Below are 18,655 nucleotides of genomic sequence, written 5' to 3' on the forward strand. Positions count from 1 at the left end.
TTCGGAAAACAACAATAAAGAATCATCCAAATTACTTGAAATAGTGTCATTTGTGCTGATGATTAATAAATTTTTTATCGTTTTCTTGGTAAGTATTTTTTAGTTTTGAAAGAATAGATAATTTCAACTAGAATTCAGCTGTTCCGTTTTTAAGCTACATATTCAAATTCATATCGAGATCTTACAATTATAAAATTCTGATGTGTGGTATGTTATCTAAAAATAATAAAGGGATAATCTATCTACATATTATTAGAAAATAAAACTTTCAAACGACGAACATTTCATTTGGAATTCTGCGGATTTATAAAGAAGGTAAGTGTCATGATTTTTATAATTAAAAATTAGCTTGTAAAATTTTTTTATTTCTTATTTGATGATAGTTCTCTACAGAATGCTTTTTTACGTCTGACAAAGAACTATAAGAATAAAAAGAGAAATAATATGGAAGTTTTTTATTTCAATATGAGGAATTTTTAAAATCGTTTTTTTTATCCTAAGAATTCTTTATTTTACGTTTTTTAGTTTATAATTTTTTGATAAAAATTGTTGTTAAAATAATTGTTTTGAAAATTTAAATGGTATAAAATTATGTGCTAATGTATACTTCATGCATATTCTAATGTTTAAAGTAATATGATTCAAAAAAGTATGGAATAGAAATTCGGTACTTACGTAACAACGCCACCGTAACTACAGATTTGGCGGTTTTTAAGTGCCGCCAATCTACACTTAAAATTTTTTCGACAATTCATAAAATAAAACACTTTATTTAAAATCAAAGTAGTTTATCGGATTTCGGTGGACAATGGGCAAAATTTTTCGCTCCTGAAAAAATAAAATTGCATCTTGTTCTATTTTTGGCAAATCCCAAAGACGCATTTTCGTAGCACTAAAAATGGTAACAAAAATCGAAGAACAAATCATTTTGGAATTCTTCTGATTTATAAAGCAGGTAAGTGTTAATTTTTATAAAATAAAAAAATTTTACTTTTAAGTAATTTTTTTCTGATTTGATGATAGTTTTCTATAGAATGGTTTTCTGCGACCGATTAGGAATCAAAAAAGAAAAAACTTGAAAGTTGTTTATTTTAATGTAGGGAATTTTTAGAATTGGGTTTTTCTTTTTTGCTTTGTATCGTAAGCATTCTTTATTTTACGTTTTTTAGTTTCTAAATGATGATTTTTATTGAAACTTGAAATTTTTTAATAAAATTTGTTGTCAAAAAACCTTTTTTACTAAATTAAATTTCATAAAATTATGAGGCTTATGTATACTTTTTGTTCATTTTAATTTTTGAACTAATATGATTCTTAAAATTATGGAATGTAAAGTTTAAATAGGTCTTTCATGTNATTGATGTTTTCCGATGTGTTTTGGATGTTCCTTCTCTAAAAAAAAGAGATACCATTTTGTTTTCGTTTGCATAAGAAAGGATATTAAACATTTTTCTTCTTTAAATTTAATTACCCACGATAAAAACGGAACGTTGCAATGCTACACGCTACATTAAAGACGTCTCTAGAGTAAATGAATGACTGTTTATATAGAAATCGCAGGTATTAGTCTCATACAACAACGCCCCCTATAGTTCGTTGCGATCGCAAATTACGAAATCTATTCTCGTTGATTTTACGTGCTTGTGCTCACCTGACATAAAGATACTTGCGCGAATTATAATTAAATATTAAAGTATATATAATTTACTTTTCTAAAAGAATAGAGCTATAAGATATCACTGTTGTTATCTTCAAGATATTTGAAAACTGATTCGTTTATAGCAAAACTTAAAACAATGGCTGACTTTTAACCAATCAGAAAATTCCATTTTGATTTTCGCTGATACCGCTGGAACTGTTTGTTACAGAATGTTCTACTGTCAACAGAAACCTTCCTCCTGCTTTGAACTATCTGTATGCCAAGTTTCATAGCTTTCTGTCGGATGGTTTAAGAGTCTATAAACAGACAGACATAGAGGCAGACAAACAGATGGACACACATTCATTTTTATATATATAGATAATTCTTACAATTGGTGAGTACCACAATAATGCTATTTAATTAATAAATTTTTTTATTAACATTATTACATTTGAAAAATAAATGAATAATGATAAGTTTTTTTTCTTCCAATAACAATGCTGTTTGCCACATCTTAATCGATCAATTTTTTCCCCATTGTGTTCTATACTGTGTAAAGTCGGTAAGAATAAAATAATTAAATAAGCAGACAAATAAATAAATAATAGAAACTTGAGTTAGTGCAACTAAAGTATATTTGATAATTAAGATTTGAGTGCTATTGTCTCTTATGAGTTTTTTTTAGCTCAATTGAATAAAATTCGATTTAATAATTTTAATTGTAATAATTAGGAATATTTAGCAATAATAAATTCAATCATTTAATTCATACTTTATAAGTTATATACGAGTATTATGACGAGTACGAGTAGTATATACATGACTTCCAATATTTAACTTCCCCACTTTAAGAGGAAAGTTGTTGCGTGAGTAGTGGATACTAAGTGGATATATCTCAGAAATTGCAAAATTACACTTGGTATGATATTTGAAACTTTTTAATTTGACAGCTTTTCTCACCTGTAAAAAACTGTTCCTGTTACCTGTAAAAAAATAATATATATATATATATATATATATATATATATTTGAAAAATGAAAATAGAACACTTATGAATTATTAATAGAAAAGTTCTGATTCCAGGCCCGGGATGACCTCGAAATTCGAAGGGAAGGAAATGCATCCGGAGCGTTTCTAACGAATATTAGTAAAATTATAAACTTCAAAGATTCGTCATTTCTCATGACACTTTTTTTTATGAAACTAGATTATGAATCTCTTTAGTTTTTATTTGATATTAGCTTTTGGAATAGGTGAGTCTCACTATAATTGTTTTTAAGTATATATATATTAGTTTAAATTATTTTTTTATATATAAATACCATTATAATTTATAAAAGTATAAATAATATTTTATAAAAGTGTTTCTGTCAGTAAGATTCAATCGATTTTTCGGTTTATGTTAACGGATTAATGAACAGCAAGATTCTACCCCCCACCCCTTAAAAAATACTTTTTGATATTGTGGCAGAGTTTCACGTTCTAAGATTCATTCATTTTAATGGTTTGTGGAGATGGTTGACGATAATTTAAGTTACGAAATCAGAATCCAAAACATTATTCCCCATATTAAGCATGCCTTTTATCACCATAGATTTGAGTTTATAACTCTCTGAGTGAAGAGGGTGTGGTAACCGCTATCTGCAAACGGTTTATTTCTCAGTTTCACTCCCAATAGTTTATTCTTTAACGTCCTTCATAATGTTAATTTTACGTTTTGGAATTTTCTCCAGATAAAACTATTTGCGTAAATAATGATGAAATTTTTTTTCTGATCTAAGGTATAAAAATTAAGATTTTTTTTAATGACAAAACTTAAAACTTAAGTAAAATCAATTGGACAGTTTTTTAGAAAGGAAAATTTAAAAATGTTTAAAATTAAGAAGTTTACTTACCAATGCATTTTATTTACCACCAAATTGTTGGCTTACAAGAAAGAGATCAGAGATAAAAAAAAATCCCTGCGTAGTTTAAATTGTTACAATTTTTTCAATTCATACGGACGGATAAAAAAATGGGTGTGTCAAAACCGAACCTTACGGTTTACGAAGCAACTTCATTAAACTGAATACCTAGTTTGCTATGATCGATGATTCCGATAAATATAATAAAACCAAGATCTAATAAACAACATTTAATGTTGTTAAAATAATTAAAATAGAAAAAAAACTTGTCCAAACTATATCCAAGATGCCCGATGTCGCACTGTTCTAAATTTTTTTTTCTTGCTGTTGTTGGTCATTAGCATTGTCTGTTTTTTAGTTAAATTTCTGTAATCAACAACAAATTCATACAAGTACACAACCATTTTGAAATGTAGTCTGCGAGCATATTTTTATTTTTAAATATTTCAGAACGTGAAATTTTTTTCTCTCTCATTGATTAGCGCTTGTTTATCTGTCAAGAAGCGAACATTGCAGTGATGACAAGTTAGATGAATGTTCTAATACCTGGGTGACATTTATTGATGAGTATAGTCCATCTATGGAGAGTGAACTTAAAGAAAGTGAACTTAATATTTACTGTGGGTAAGTTTTTATTGCTATTCTTATGATGTTGTTTGAAATTAAACATTTTAGAAAACGATTATTAGCGATCAACATACCGTTACTGGTGTAGCGTATCAAGCTATATTAAAGAACTGTTCATTTTTTTTTATAAAAACTTTTATTTACAAACAACACAAACAGTAACAAATATGAATTACCCGTAGCGGGATAGTGAAAAGATCTTAAAACAGCAAGAAAAACCCGTAACGGGATATAAGGAAACTCACCCGTAGCGGGATAGATAAAATATTATAAAACAACTAGATAAAGTGCCCGTAGCGGGATATAGGAAAACTCAAATTTCACACGAAACTCATTCTGAAAAATCAACAACTTTCTGGTGTTCTAATTTTATCGTCTGCTTTTATTATTTAAATTTATCTTTTTATGTGTCTATTTTATTTATGCTTTTGCCAGCCCGTTAGTTTTTAATATTTTTACATTTATTCATGCTTTTGCAAACCAATTATTTTTCTTATATTTTTAGACTTTATACTGGCAACACATCTAGAAGCGTGCACACACATTTTAAAATTATTTTATGTTTTTCAAACTATACATTCAATTATACTACAGGTTTCAAACTTCACGCGAAAAAAACTCTGGGGTATAAATTAATTTCTATATCATTAGAGGGTGATTATCACATAGGCAGAAGTGGCATTTGACCGAAGACCCTAAATTTTAGAGCTCCTCGCATATTAATAAGCACACCGGAAAAAAAAATTAGTCACCCTTAGAGAAATCATAAAAAAGATAATTTAAAAACGTGTAACACCGCCTCTAGATTTGATGACCGCCTGGATTCGGTTAGGAAGTGAGCCCACAAGGTTTTGCAAGTACGTCGAATCCAGTTTAAGCCCCTCATTGAGGATTTTATTGCGCAAATTCTTCAAATTGTGAGAATGCTGATTTTGGGCTTTACCCGTTGTTCCAACATGTCCCACAAATTTTCAATTGGGTTCAAGTCAGGTGATTTTGCAGGCCAGCCAAGATGCAATTGATTGTCTGAGTGTTCATAAAACCAGTCCCATAGACTTCCAGCCCCATGAACTTTGCTGTTGTCATGTTCAAAAATAGGAGTATCGACAACACACTTTGCATGAAGAGGGTGACTGAAAGGCAACTCCTAATTGTCTAAAACTTTCAAATAAATATGTTGGATCATGTTAGCGGCCTCCTCAGAGAGGGAGCCCGATCACTAATAAGAAAAACACCCCCAAGACATGACAGACCCACCTCCGGCTTGAACCTATGCTTGCACACAGTCAGGATGAGATGCTTTATCTGGTCAGCGTTGTACTCGCAAACGTGCGTCTTTTGAATAAATGCTGTTGTTGTTGTTGTTGTTAATTTACGTCGCACTAGAGCTGCACAATGGGCTATTGGCGGCGGTCTGGGAAACATCCCGGAGGATGATCCGAAGACATGCCATCACAATTTTGATCCTCTGCGGAGGGAATTGAATAAATGCAAAAAAGTGATTCGTCAGACCATATTACATTCACTCAGACAACAACTGCCCACGTTCGGTGACTTCTAGCCCACTGAAGTCGCACAGCTTTGTGTGCCTGTGTGAGCAATGACCTCTTACGAGATGTTCGACTCCATATGTTCATTACATGCAGCTCCATTCGCAATGTTTTCTCACTAACAGACTGGGATGGATCTTCATTTAGTAACTAAAGTAATTCCTGTCCAGTTTGGAAGTGATTTTTTTTGAAAAGTCGTAAAACACGTTACTTTCATGCATGATCTTTTCCAAAAACAATTCTGACGGCGTCTTTCGTGACCACGTATATTGCACCACTCTTTGTAGACACATTGAACAGTCAACTTTAAAACGCCAACAAATGCAGCATTTTTTTTTCACCACATGACCATTGGCACAGCCAAACACAATTGCCCCTTTTTGCCACTCTATCACATCTTTACTCTTGCCAATATTTACACACAATTTCCGCTTCAAATAAAAATATATCACTGATAGCTACTTGTCTTTGATCAGGTTGAAGCAGCGTGCATGCAGTTGAGCATGTCACTTGACCACTGCGTCATCTAAGGAAGTCTAAGGATTCATCGGTGCTTGCTCACTAGGGTGACTAATTTTTTGTCCGGTGAGCTTATTTGAAAAGTTTCAATTTTATTCTTTATTTAAAGCTGTGCCTTGTGCTGATTCATTAACCATTGCAACAATCTAATTTTTATCCAAAAAAGACGAATCAAATCACTGACGGCTTCATTTCAATGGTTACTTTCTCTGCATATATATATATATANTGAGTCTAAATTTTTTACGGGAGAGAGAACCCGTTGCACATTTAAACATAACTTTCTATTCAAAACTAGGAGAGTTGAAGAAGATGGCAAATGCTTAGAGGATGCTGTTGCTGACTGTAAGAAAGAACATCCTCTGGTAGCAGCCGCATTTGCTAGTTTGTTGAATGTTGTGAAATGCCAACCAGGGACAGATCAACGCTCGAGTAAGTAATAATATTCTGCAGAAAAGTTGAGCAAAGATTAATACTGTGCAAAAAAGTATCGTTCAAATGTAATTGCTTTCTTTTGATGTCATTCCTAAAAGGGGGTTTGCCTTTTTAGGAGGATTCCTATCTATGATTTTGGGACCTTTCTTCTTTTCTTTTTTACCACTTTAATAAGATTTTGTTTCTCTCACTCTTTGTTTCTAAATTTTTTTTGATTTCTTTGATTTCAGAAGAAGTTTTAAAAAAAGCTATTCATATACATTTTAAAAAAGCTATTTAAAGTCTATTTAACACACTGAATGATTATCTAGTCCATATCTTAATTATTTAAGCCTTTTTCGTAGATGCAAACTCTTACGTCGAAAAAGTTTGATAGCGAAGATTTAACACAGTCCATTTTAAATTTGTCTTCCGTTACTAAACGTCTATGGGAAGAAGCAAAATTATATCATGATTGGATTATCTGAGAAAGTCGTGAATTGATTTTAATAAACTTTTTATTCAATTAGTAAAAAGAAAATGATTTTTTTTAAATAAAAAAGAAAACTGTTATTGTTAGAATTGGACTTCTCTAATTGTTTCCAGCATTTATTAATTCTTGAATGTCAAACTTTTAAATTAATAAAATGGATTTTTGTGTGGGTGTGTGAAAAATCTATGCATTTTCAGAACTATATTATTCTTAAGAGAATGCAAATTAATCATTAAATTTGAGTCACTATATTCTATGTTAATTGTGTTCAAATTGGCTACATAGGCTTAGTATTAGTGGCATTAACAGTATTACTATTGGGTTCCTTTATCAATTGTTCTGTGTTAAATGTGCTTAAATTCTGTATTTTTTCCATAGACTTAGCATTAGTGGCATTAAAGATAAAGAATTTTGTCCAAGATAAAAAGTTCAAGATAAACCTTTAGCGAATCAACTGCTGTAATTGTTCTCAAATTTGTTTTTTCTAAGACTTATCAATGGCGGCATTCTAGATAAAGAATTTTGAATTCCCCTTCTATATTTCTTCTAATTGTTCTCTAAGTACAAAATTGTGCAAATTGAAATCTGTCTCTTCACAAATGTTTTAAATCCTTATGAAATACTAAATGATTGATTATACTTAAATCAAATAATCAAACATTTTATTCCAAATACAGTGTATTTGAAAATACTTCCATGTGTTGGAAACCACCTATCACAGTTTAAAAAATGTTTACCGATGAGAGATAACAAATACATTGAAGATGGAGATTCAGAAAATATGTGCAAGTAAGTAGCAATCATTAGATTTTCGTTTTTGTCTTACTTGGGTGCAAGGTTTTCTAAATTATACTTTCCCTATTTAAAGGGTAAGGTCTGTTGACTGCAATGAGGAGTCATTTGGAAAACAAACATTTCAAATTAAGTGCTAATGATTTATTAAAATTAAAAGACTAAAAATTGTGTACGTAATTAAGATTGTCTTTCTAAAAATATTGTTTCTCACAAAAACTATTTGTATATGCTTCTGATCAGTTTCTTCAAATCATGTTTCACGAATACTACAAGGCCATTTATTGATAAATTTTTGTACTAGTTTTTTCAAGGTTTTCCATTTTTCAATAAATTATAGGCACATAAAGAGTTCTTGTTTATATTTAATACGAGTATAGCACTTGACATGGTTTTATTGTACAGCCTGATCAGTTAAAAAATTTAATTTAAAAAGTTTTGTTTTTAATATGTTCAATTTTTCTTGTATAATTGCTTAGTACAATCTCTTAGTACAATTGACCAAGCATTCTCATTGGACCGGAAACTCACATGACTCAATCTTCATTTAACGAAGAAGATTAAGTTTTATTTAGCTGTCATCTGCACAAAATTAATGTTTATTTAAAATCTCAATAATCATAATTTAAGTGTACATCACTCTAACTCATACGTAATCTTAATTGTCTTTTTATTATTAATTTGCGAAAGTTATTATGACATTCAGTTAAGCAATTGAGGTGAAAGCAATTGAGGTGAAAGGCATCATGGTCTTCACTTTCAGCTACTGCCAAAAATTTCCCGTGATGCTAATGTAATGAAGGAAGTTAATGCTAATCTATAAATAAATTTCTAAGGACAAATTTGATATAAGTAGCAACTCTAAGATAACGCAAATGCTCGATATTTTTTTCATAAAGCTATTGTAATGTCAATAGTAAGTGCAACAGTATGAAGTTTCAATAGAAGTTGTGGTCTCTTATGATTCAGTCTTAGAAAGCCCACGTTATTAAAAAGTGACCATTCGTGCTCTTAAAAAAATATGGATCAACTTATGGTAATCAGTACGGGCACTCCGTGTAATCCTTTTTTACCGAAACATGTTACGGAACGAATAACTGACATACCATAAATTTCACTGTTATACTTCTCAAAAAATTACTGAAATACTCTAATTAAATTAATATTACTGTAAAAATTACGGTATATAATATTTTACGGTAAAAATATTGTTACCCAAAGTATTGTTACTTTATATCATAATTTGAGACTAAATTTTTTACTGTTTGATCAATTTAAGGGTACAGGCAAATGTACAAATTACATTAAAAACAAATAACCTCAGTAAAGTAATTCAGTTCACTAAAACAAATAAATTCATTCATTTTTCGGTTATTACGTAAGGCTATTATATATATGGGTCATTCTCACAAAAACAGTCATTTTCATGTCCCCAGTATATTTTATGTCTGTTTTACAGCTTGCGAGAAAAAAAAAATCAGGGAAAGTGTCCTTCAGAATGCAAGCTAACAAAAGAATAAAAATAAAATTATCATTTTTCATTTTTTATTTATTTTAGGTAATTAAAATATACCAATATGTCATTCCCTCACTTGTCCCCACTGCTGATTTAAAAAAAGAAAAAAATTGTTTCTGAAATAAAAATTTTTTTTTTACAAATTCGTGTTTTTTATTTCAGAATACTGAAATATAGAATTCAGAAAATCAATTTTAAATTTAATTTCTGATAAAAATATTAACACAGCACTATTTTAAACTTTGTCCCCAGTGTTTCGCGTCATTCCCTCACAACAATGTTCTTATCACCTGCAATCTTCTTAGAATAAAAATATTTTAATAAAAACTTCAGAAGTTAACAACTGGCATCATAGAACAAAATTGCAGTATGTTTCCATCTTCAACTTAAAGAAGCTTTGCTGTGGAATAAATTTGAATGAATCAAACCAGGTAAAATTTTTTACATTTGTCATTCCCTCATGTCATTTTTTAGAGTAAAATAAAATACAACTTCATCGAGAAAGTGGATAATTATATGTTGCTTTCTTGTATGAATATAATTGTATGTGATTGACTTCAGAAATTAATTAGGCCTAACTGTTATTTTTAAATTTTATTGAATTCGTCATTCCCTCACTAGTGTATAAAGTGAGGGAATGACGCTGAAGTGAGGGAATGATTCAAGATGAGTATATTATCAAATTTTTTTTTGTTCAATCGTGCCAGCCAATTTTATTTCCCAAACCTGTAAAAACTATTAAATATATAAGACTAAATTATAATAAATATTAGATATACTTAGTATGTTATCATTTTCAAACTTTAGGTAGATGTAACTTAGATAAAAACATGTATTAAAATAAAATATCATTCCCTCACTATTAGTGTCATTCCCTCACTTTTTAAATAGTGAAAATAATTAATTTACTTATTAATTAATTTGAAAAATAAATTAAAAAATTAATAAATTAATTTATTAAATTAATTAATTTATTTATTAAATTAATTAATTAATTATTAATTATTATAAATTAATTAATTATAAATTAATTATTTAAAAAATTAATTAATTTAAATATTAAGTATAATTTATAGGATATATACTTTCTTTATAATGCCATTACATATTTCTATTAATATAAAAAGTTTCAGAGCTTTTTATTCACTTTACTTTTTCGGGATTTTATGAACTGAAAAATGACAGTTTTCGTGAGAATGACCCATATACAGATTTTGTTTCTGATTTTATTTCTAGGGAATTGAAATTAGTACTATGTTTTGCTGATGTTAACAGAAAAGTCTGTGGCAAAGATGGAGAATTGTTTGCTAAATTCATGGAAGATGGTTTCGGAGATACATACAAAGTTGCATGCAGTGGAGCTTACGCAATTGTCTTTAATGTATTGTTGATTGCGTGCTCTGTCATAATTGGATTTTATTTTTAAAAACCTTATACTACTTACGGATGTAAAAAGTTTTTTTCTTTCTACTATTTGTATATTGTTTTTTGAAATGCGTTTTCAAGGTAGAAGAATTATATAACTAATATACCATGATGCTTTTAGAGTTAAAAATTTCTTGATTTCGCAGTTGGATCAGCTTTTGTATGTCTAACAACTGGACAATAAAATAAGCATAATAAAATAATAGAGTTGTACTAAAAATAAAATAATAAAGTTTTACATGTAATGGTAATTTTTATGTTCATGCTGAGAAAAGTAAACATCGTACTCCATTAGCAAGAGCCTCTGTATTGATTTCTAACACTATGGAAAATCTGAACACTGTATTTGCAGAGAATGTTATAAGATATTATTTGCATTTACGAATAGTTTATGGAAGACAAGTTCTCCATCGTGCCTATATTGTCTTTTCTTAAACTAAATTAGATTTTTGCATAGCAACAACTTTTAAACTGAACGTTTTTTTATTGCTAGTCATAAATGTTTAATTTTAGAAATTTTCTCGATGATGAATACAAAATGTATAGACATTAACAATTGCAAAGCTATTAAGCGAAGAAAAGTTTTAAAATGCTTCCGTTATCGTCAAATTGGTTTTGAGATTTTTCCTCGCACCTTCCTCACCGGCGATTCGACAAATTTCGTAGTTGCTTAAATGTTAATTTTATTTTATATCCAGCTTTGAACAGACGACCCAATTCCTAGTTTACGACTATCAATGTTCAATTACTTGTTCCCTGTAATTTTGAAACTAACCCAGAAGGCAGGGGAACTCCTCGATCAAGAAATGTGACAAACTAACCTTCAAGAAGAACTTTTTGATGGAACTAACCAGCATTTATGCTTCACACGGATAAAAGTGCCACAAAACCTCCCACGGTTAGTCCGACTGCAAAAGAATTCTAAGCCATGTTTCGTCTACCACTGAGGATATTTTACGTTATCACTGTGGTCACTGAGAGTCGGGAGCCGAGTTCGTATCAATCATCCACATCATTGTGATGCAAACGTTCTATCCCTTGTTGTGACTTTCAGATGTCTATTTTTGACAAGGTTTCTAAAGAGGATGGTGTTAAAAAGACGATACTGATTGAGCACGGTGTCGTGTATTAATTGACAAATAAACGTTGTTTTCAGGTCCCCCCCCCACCCAAAAATAGAACCCCATGAAGAACTTAGAGAATAAAAATGCCAATTTAGTTATAAAGTAAGCGCTTAAAATTAAAATTGTTAAGCGGGCAAAATTAATAAAATTCAAAAGATATATCCCCTCTTGTTACATAATCATCAAAAGTTCTTTCCATTAGAATAAAAATAGAGAATAATTACGTATCTTTAGTTTAATAAACTAAAATTTTTAGTTGTATATGAAAATTTCACGTCTTGGTTGGAATACTAATTTTGAGAAGCAAGAAAACCTGTTGTTAATAGTTCGGAAAAAAAAGCCAGATTTAAATAAATCTTTTATTTTATAAGCAAATTTTTAAAAGAGTACTCTTTCCTTTTTTTATGGTTTTCTTAAGGCGAGTCAACTAATCATAAATTGTACTTATAATTTTATTTGACTTTGAATTAAATATACAGATGACTGAGATATTTATCAAAATCGAGCTCTTATTACTGTATTAGAGGATAGGAAATGCTTCCGGAGCTTTTCTAGCGAAAAAGCGGTAATTTAATATATATCAAATATCAGATAAGGTTTACGATGACTTTTTATGAAAATAGATAACAATGCGTGTCTGTAATCTTTATTTGATAATAATTCTTACAATTGGTGAGTACCACAATAATACTATTTAATTAATAAATATTTTTATCAACATTGATATTACATTTGAAAAAGTAATGAATGATAAGTTTTTTTTTCCCTATCACAATGCTCTTTACCACATCTTAGTCGATCAATTTTTCCCTATTGTGTTCTATCATGTGTAAAGTCTATAAGAATTAAATGATTAAATAAACAAATAAATAAATAATAAAAACTTGAGTTAGTGCATCTAAAGTATGTTTCGCAATTTAGATTCGAGAGATATTATCTCTTATGAATATTTTACGCTCAATTGAATAAAATTTGATTCAATAATTTTAATTGTAATAATAAGGAATATTTAGCAACAATAAATTCAATTATTTAATTATAAGTTGTATAATTATTATCCTATATCACATAGAAAGCAACATTTTTGATTTACATTATTTCTAACTGGATAAGTGAAGTATTGTTTAAAATGTATAGTACAATAACGTTTTGTCTATTAATCTGATTTTCACATGCTAGGCCTCCAAACTCAATGATTCGAGAGGGTAACAATTATGCTAATTAATTCGTATAGACGACACTTAAAGGTACGAACTCAGATACAAAAACGTACTTTATCTCAGTAAACATACTTTTTTTTTCTCGATCTATACGGATTCCTGACCCCTAAAATTTTGGGGGGCAACTAGAATCTCTTATGGTCCCCATAGTTTCTGGAGTTAAAGCAAAATACGCAAAAAGTTCATTTAAGATTAGGGGTCGAAATTTTCTATCATCTTCTACCGAAAGTATTGGGACCACATAGTTTGAGGGTCTGAAATCCAAAAACGTCGAAAAAGAGATAAGTTTATTTAAATATAACACATTTTTGTTTTTAATTGCGCTGCTTAAAATATTGTCTGTACTTATTTCTCAGCATATTTAAGGTTATGCTTACTAACCATTAAGATTGAGTTCTAATACGTGAAAATCAGACCATTGGGGGAAAAGTTATTCATTGTGCTCACTTTTTTATTTTTGTGCGCAGAACCTTTCTACGCTGAATCAATCTGTACCAAATACAAATTGATAAAACTAATAGTTAGTAAGTGTCACATTTACACTTAATGTAATGTGACAATTTTATTTCGAATTTTTCCTAAGTCTTTATTTTTTCTTTAAACGTTTTCCTTTTTTCCAATTTAGCAATTTTTTTTAACTTTCTTGTTGACCTTTCTCATGATCATTGCGGTTATCGCACTTCCTGTGGGGAAGGTCAGCCAACCCCTCTTTTCACGCCTTTCTTTTTCTTCTTTTAATTTTAGGGGGGCTAACTAACCAATCTCTTTCCTTTAAATTTCAAACTCTCCGCCTCTTTAAATTTAATTGGCCGTAATTTTTCTGGTCCTATACCAGTTAAGGAATTTTTAAGTCACCTTTTTTTTAGGGGATGCTCTGTTGGTTTTTCCTGCTTGCTGGTTCCTTTTTTTCCGAGATGCGGACTTCGGTCCGTATCGAGGGATATCTTTTTACATTTTTTCTTAACCTTTATTTTAAATTAAATCCATAGCTGTAATCGATTTCTGTAAAATTTAAAATCAACATGTTATACCTTTAATTTACTTTAACATTAAAAGCCCTCTCAAATTTAAGTTTTCTTTTCATATTTACTTTAACGGTTAAATTAATCGTTCTTTTATATTTAACTTCATGCCTGACGCCTTTGGTTTCTTTAAATTCTCTTGTCACCCATTTCCTTTTAAAAGATATATTTTTTCTGTGCCACAGAATGTGTTGCAATCATATTGTTTGTTTGTTGCGATAAGTAGTTTTACAAAAATAAATGTTTAGTTGAACAGAAAGTTTTGTGATTGTTTTTTTAGCTTTACCTTTATAACTATTAGTTATCACCTTTTTCCTTCTGTATGTGGTGAATACTTTTTTTATTGTTATGGGCACGCATAAATGTGAATTTATTAGTTTTTCTTATTGGAAACATCAGCTTACTGTTTAAATCTTATATATTGTTTGGATATAGCATGACTTTATCGTATTTATCATTCATCTTCAATTTTCTTAGTTTTCACCCTTATTCTAAATTTGGTGTTACCAATTTATCCAATTTGTTCAGATCTCACACTTTGTGATCCTTTGAACATATTGGGTTATTGTTATCCCACATTAGCATTGTACTACCACTTTCCTTAACGATCACATCCCAATTAATTTAATTTAATTATCTTTTATATGTTTCGGCCTTTAATTTATTTATCATGACATTTCAATCATTTAACTAATTTTAATCATGACTATATCCAATTATTATTACATATACCAAATATTTCAATCTTTTAATTATAATTCATAAATAACTATAGTTATTACGTACCAAAATATTATTTATTTAACTCTTACAGTAAGTTATAAAGATTTTGAGCATAATGAGTACAATTCTTAACTTAGAGTTTTAATTTACGAATGAAACTCGCATGACTTTTTTGCTATCAGTTCCATCGATGTAGTTTTGATTTCTCTCAAATAAGCAAAGAACATGGCTATTATATACGTAATAGAATAATATAATTACAAAATAGAGTTTATTGATTTATTTACAATAGCACGAACAAAAATAATTTCACTGTCGCTTAAGTGATTTTCTCTATTTTCTGATTGCTAATTAAATTAACCAAATCAAGAGGCATTTCTCTGTAGATTTTATAAATCACAATCAAGTAATTCGGTATTTTATTCTAATGGCAGTGTATTTGAAAGAACCTACCTGCTTTGGAGATTATGAATCGCTTTTTAAAATATGTCGCCAAGGTGAAAACTATAAGTAAATCGAAGACAGTGATTTGGAAAATGCATGCAAGTAACTATTATGCTTATACACGACTTTCGAAATTTAACTTCCCCAATTTAAAAGGAAAGTTGTTGCGTGAGTAGTGGATACTAAGTGAACTATCCGAGACATTTCATCACAGAAGTTTCCATTTTTCAATGGCATGCTGGAAAGTTTTACAGTAATTAACTGGAATATATCAGTAATTGTTTGCAGTTTATTCTTTTTTCGATCTCGTTCCTTGTCATTTCTGTTTTTATTCTTTAAATATTGAAATTCAATTTTTTTTAACCAAATATGGAAAACATTCCATTGTAATTGTAATAATAGTTATTGTCATTTTATTTACTTTCCGCAACTAACATTTAGTCTCATTTCAATTATTTTCATTTTTCAAAGTAGAAATTATTTGAAGAGATTCCAGACCTTAGATAGTTATTACAGAAGTTCTTATTTATTTTTTTTTGTCGAACTTTACTATCAAAAACCTTGATACATAATAACATACATAATAATATAGTTATACATATAATATAGTTACATAAATAAAGGAATAAAAAAGGGATAGCCTTTTATCTCTGAAATGTGCTAATATATATATATATATATATATATATATATATATTTGAAAAATGAAAATAAAACACTTATGAGTTATTAATAGAAAAGTTATAATTTCAAGCCCTGGTTGATCTCGAAATTCGCAAACGGTAAAAATACTTAGTTTACATCTACTTTTCTGATAAAATGTAGATTGTCCTTTACTTTCAAAAGGGAATGTTTAATTATTTAAATTAAAATAAATTAAAGTATTTTGCAACATTAAGTAACAATGTCGTTACTATAATTTTGCCTCAGTGTTAATTAGACGAAGTTCCAAATATTGTCAAATAGAAGTTCCTACTACCGTGTCGTAGAGGGAAGGAAATGCATCCGGAACGTTTCTAGCGAAAATTAATAAAATTATGCATCACAAAGATTCGTCATTTTTCATGACGCTTTTTTTATGAGATTAGATAATGAATCTCTTTAGTTTTTATTTGATATTAGCTTTTGGAATAGGTGAGTCTCACTGTAATTGTTTTTAAGTGAATATATTTTGTTTGAATTAATTGTTTAAACATAAATACCATTTCATAAATGTAACTAATATTACAAAAAAAAAAAAGCTTTTCTATCTTTCACTCCGTTTTCTGCGAGCTCTGCAGTCGGCGGATTTTTCTTATGTTAACGGATTAATAAAAAATATGACCCCCCCCCACCCGGAAAAAATATGTTTTAATATTGGGATAACATTTTCATGTTCCATGTTTCAATTATTTTAATGGTTCGAGGAAATTAGTGAAGATAATTTACGTTATGAAATCAGAATCCAAAACGTACTTTCTCATTATAAACGTATCTCCATAGATTTGAGTTTAGTGGTAACCTCTATCTGCAAATGGTTTATTTCTCAGCTTCGCTCCCAATAGTTTATTTTTTAACGTCCTTCAAAATGTTAATTTTACATTTTGGAATTTTCTTCAGAACTACTTGTACAGATAAAAAGAAGGAATTTTTTGTTCATACATTGATGCAACTTTTAAAAAAACTATAACCTGTATAAATGTTTTACTAATTTATTATTATTTTTTACTATTAGCGTAAATAATGATCAAATTTTTTTTTGTGATCTGAGGTATAAAAATTAAGATTTTTTTTATGACGAAACTAAAAACTTAAGTAAAATCTATTGGATAGCTTTATAGAACGGAGAATTTGAAAATGTTTAATAAGTTTATTTACTAAACCATTTTATTTAACACCAAATTGTTGACTTACAAGAAAGAGATCAGAGATAAGAAGAGATCAGAGTTTGAATTTTTTCAATTCTTACGGAAGGATAAAAAAATGGTTGCTGTAACAAACCGAACCTTACGGTTTACGAAACAACTTTATTAAACTGAATAACTAGTTTGTATGATCGATGATTCAGATAAATCCAATAACGAACAAGAATTCGGGCTTCGTGAAGATCTAATAAATAACATTTAATGCTGTTAAAATAAAAAAAATTGTCCAAACTATATCCAAGATGTCCGATGTCGCACTGTTCTAAATTTTTTTTTCTTGCTTTTGCTGGTCATTAGCATTGTCTGTTTTTTAGTTGAATTTCTGTAATCGACAACAAATACATACAAATACTTAAGCATTTTGAAATGTAGTCTGCGAGCATATTTTTTTCCCCAATATTTCGGAAAATAATTTTTTTTTCTTCTTTCATTGGTAAGCGTCTGTTTATCAGTCAAGTAGCGAACATTGCAACGAAGAAAAGTTAAAGAAATGTCTTAATATCTGGCCAAGATTGATGAATGAGTTTTTTTTATCTAGTAAGATTGAACTTATAAAAAGTGACCTTGATATTTACTGTGGGTAAGTTTTCATTGCAATTCTTATGATATTTTTTGAAATTAATTTTTTTAAAAAACGATTATTAGCGATCGAATTAAATAGAAAAAATGGTTTGTATTTTCTTAAAAAAAGGCTTGTTTTGCTAAAATGATGCATACCGTTTTAGGCAACACATCTAGAAGCGTGCACACACATTTTAACATTATTTTATGTTTTTCAAACTATACATTCAATTATACTATATGTTTAAAACTTCATGTGAAAAAAAATCTGGGGTATAAATTAATTTCTATTATATCATTAGAGGGTGATTACATGGCAGAAGTGGCATTTGACCAAAGCCCCTGAATCATTGAGCTCCTCGCATATTAATGTTTGAAAAGTTTCAATTTTAATCTTTATTTAAAGCTGTGCCTTGAGCTGATTCATTAACCACTCCAACAATCTAATTTTTCTTCAAAAAAGACGAATCAAATCACTGACGTCTTCTTTTCAATGGTTACTTTTTCTACATTAAAAAAAATAACAACGTATTTCTGTTTAATAAAAAATTAATTCTGTTTATTGTTCATCCTGGTCCATTCGATATATAATGCACCAATCGAATTACCCAATCTGCAGGGCTTCACTTAAGAATCTGATTAGTGCAGCTTCGAAACACATAATGCGTATAGTACTAGGTACACTGATGTAGACTTGTAAAATTTTTATTAAAATTGATGCAGATTTTATTGTCAAATTAAATGTTAAGGTTCTTTGATTAGTATATATATATA

The 18,655-nt window shown here is 29.2% G+C and overlaps 1 protein-coding gene across 3 annotated transcripts in view; it reads left to right on the forward strand.

Moving 5' to 3' along the window:
• Positions 1–1,899: 1,899 nt before the first annotated feature.
• Positions 1,900–18,655, forward strand: part of LOC122268279 (uncharacterized) — a 20,326-nt gene continuing 3,570 nt past the window's right edge. The window contains exons 1-6 of one of the 3 annotated variants that reach the window (XM_071183236.1): positions 1,900–2,036; positions 4,030–4,171; positions 6,542–6,675; positions 7,828–7,939; positions 10,695–12,679; positions 17,759–17,900. In XM_071183236.1, coding sequence (XP_071039337.1) covers positions 4,128–4,171; positions 6,542–6,675; positions 7,828–7,939; positions 10,695–10,884 — 480 coding nt within the window. In that variant the 5' untranslated portion in view covers positions 1,900–2,036; positions 4,030–4,127 and the 3' untranslated portion in view covers positions 10,885–12,679; positions 17,759–17,900. Of the gene's footprint in view, positions 2,037–2,783; positions 2,897–4,029; positions 4,172–6,541; positions 6,676–7,827; positions 7,940–10,694; positions 12,680–16,305; positions 16,551–17,758; positions 17,901–18,655 lie in introns of those variants that run through there. The other 2 variants (XM_071183235.1, XM_043039962.2) reach the window with 2 other exon arrangements.

The sequence above is a fragment of the Parasteatoda tepidariorum genome, chromosome 7 (assembly GCF_043381705.1).
Source record: "Parasteatoda tepidariorum isolate YZ-2023 chromosome 7, CAS_Ptep_4.0, whole genome shotgun sequence".
NCBI classification, from domain to species: Eukaryota; Metazoa; Arthropoda; class Arachnida; order Araneae; family Theridiidae; genus Parasteatoda; species Parasteatoda tepidariorum.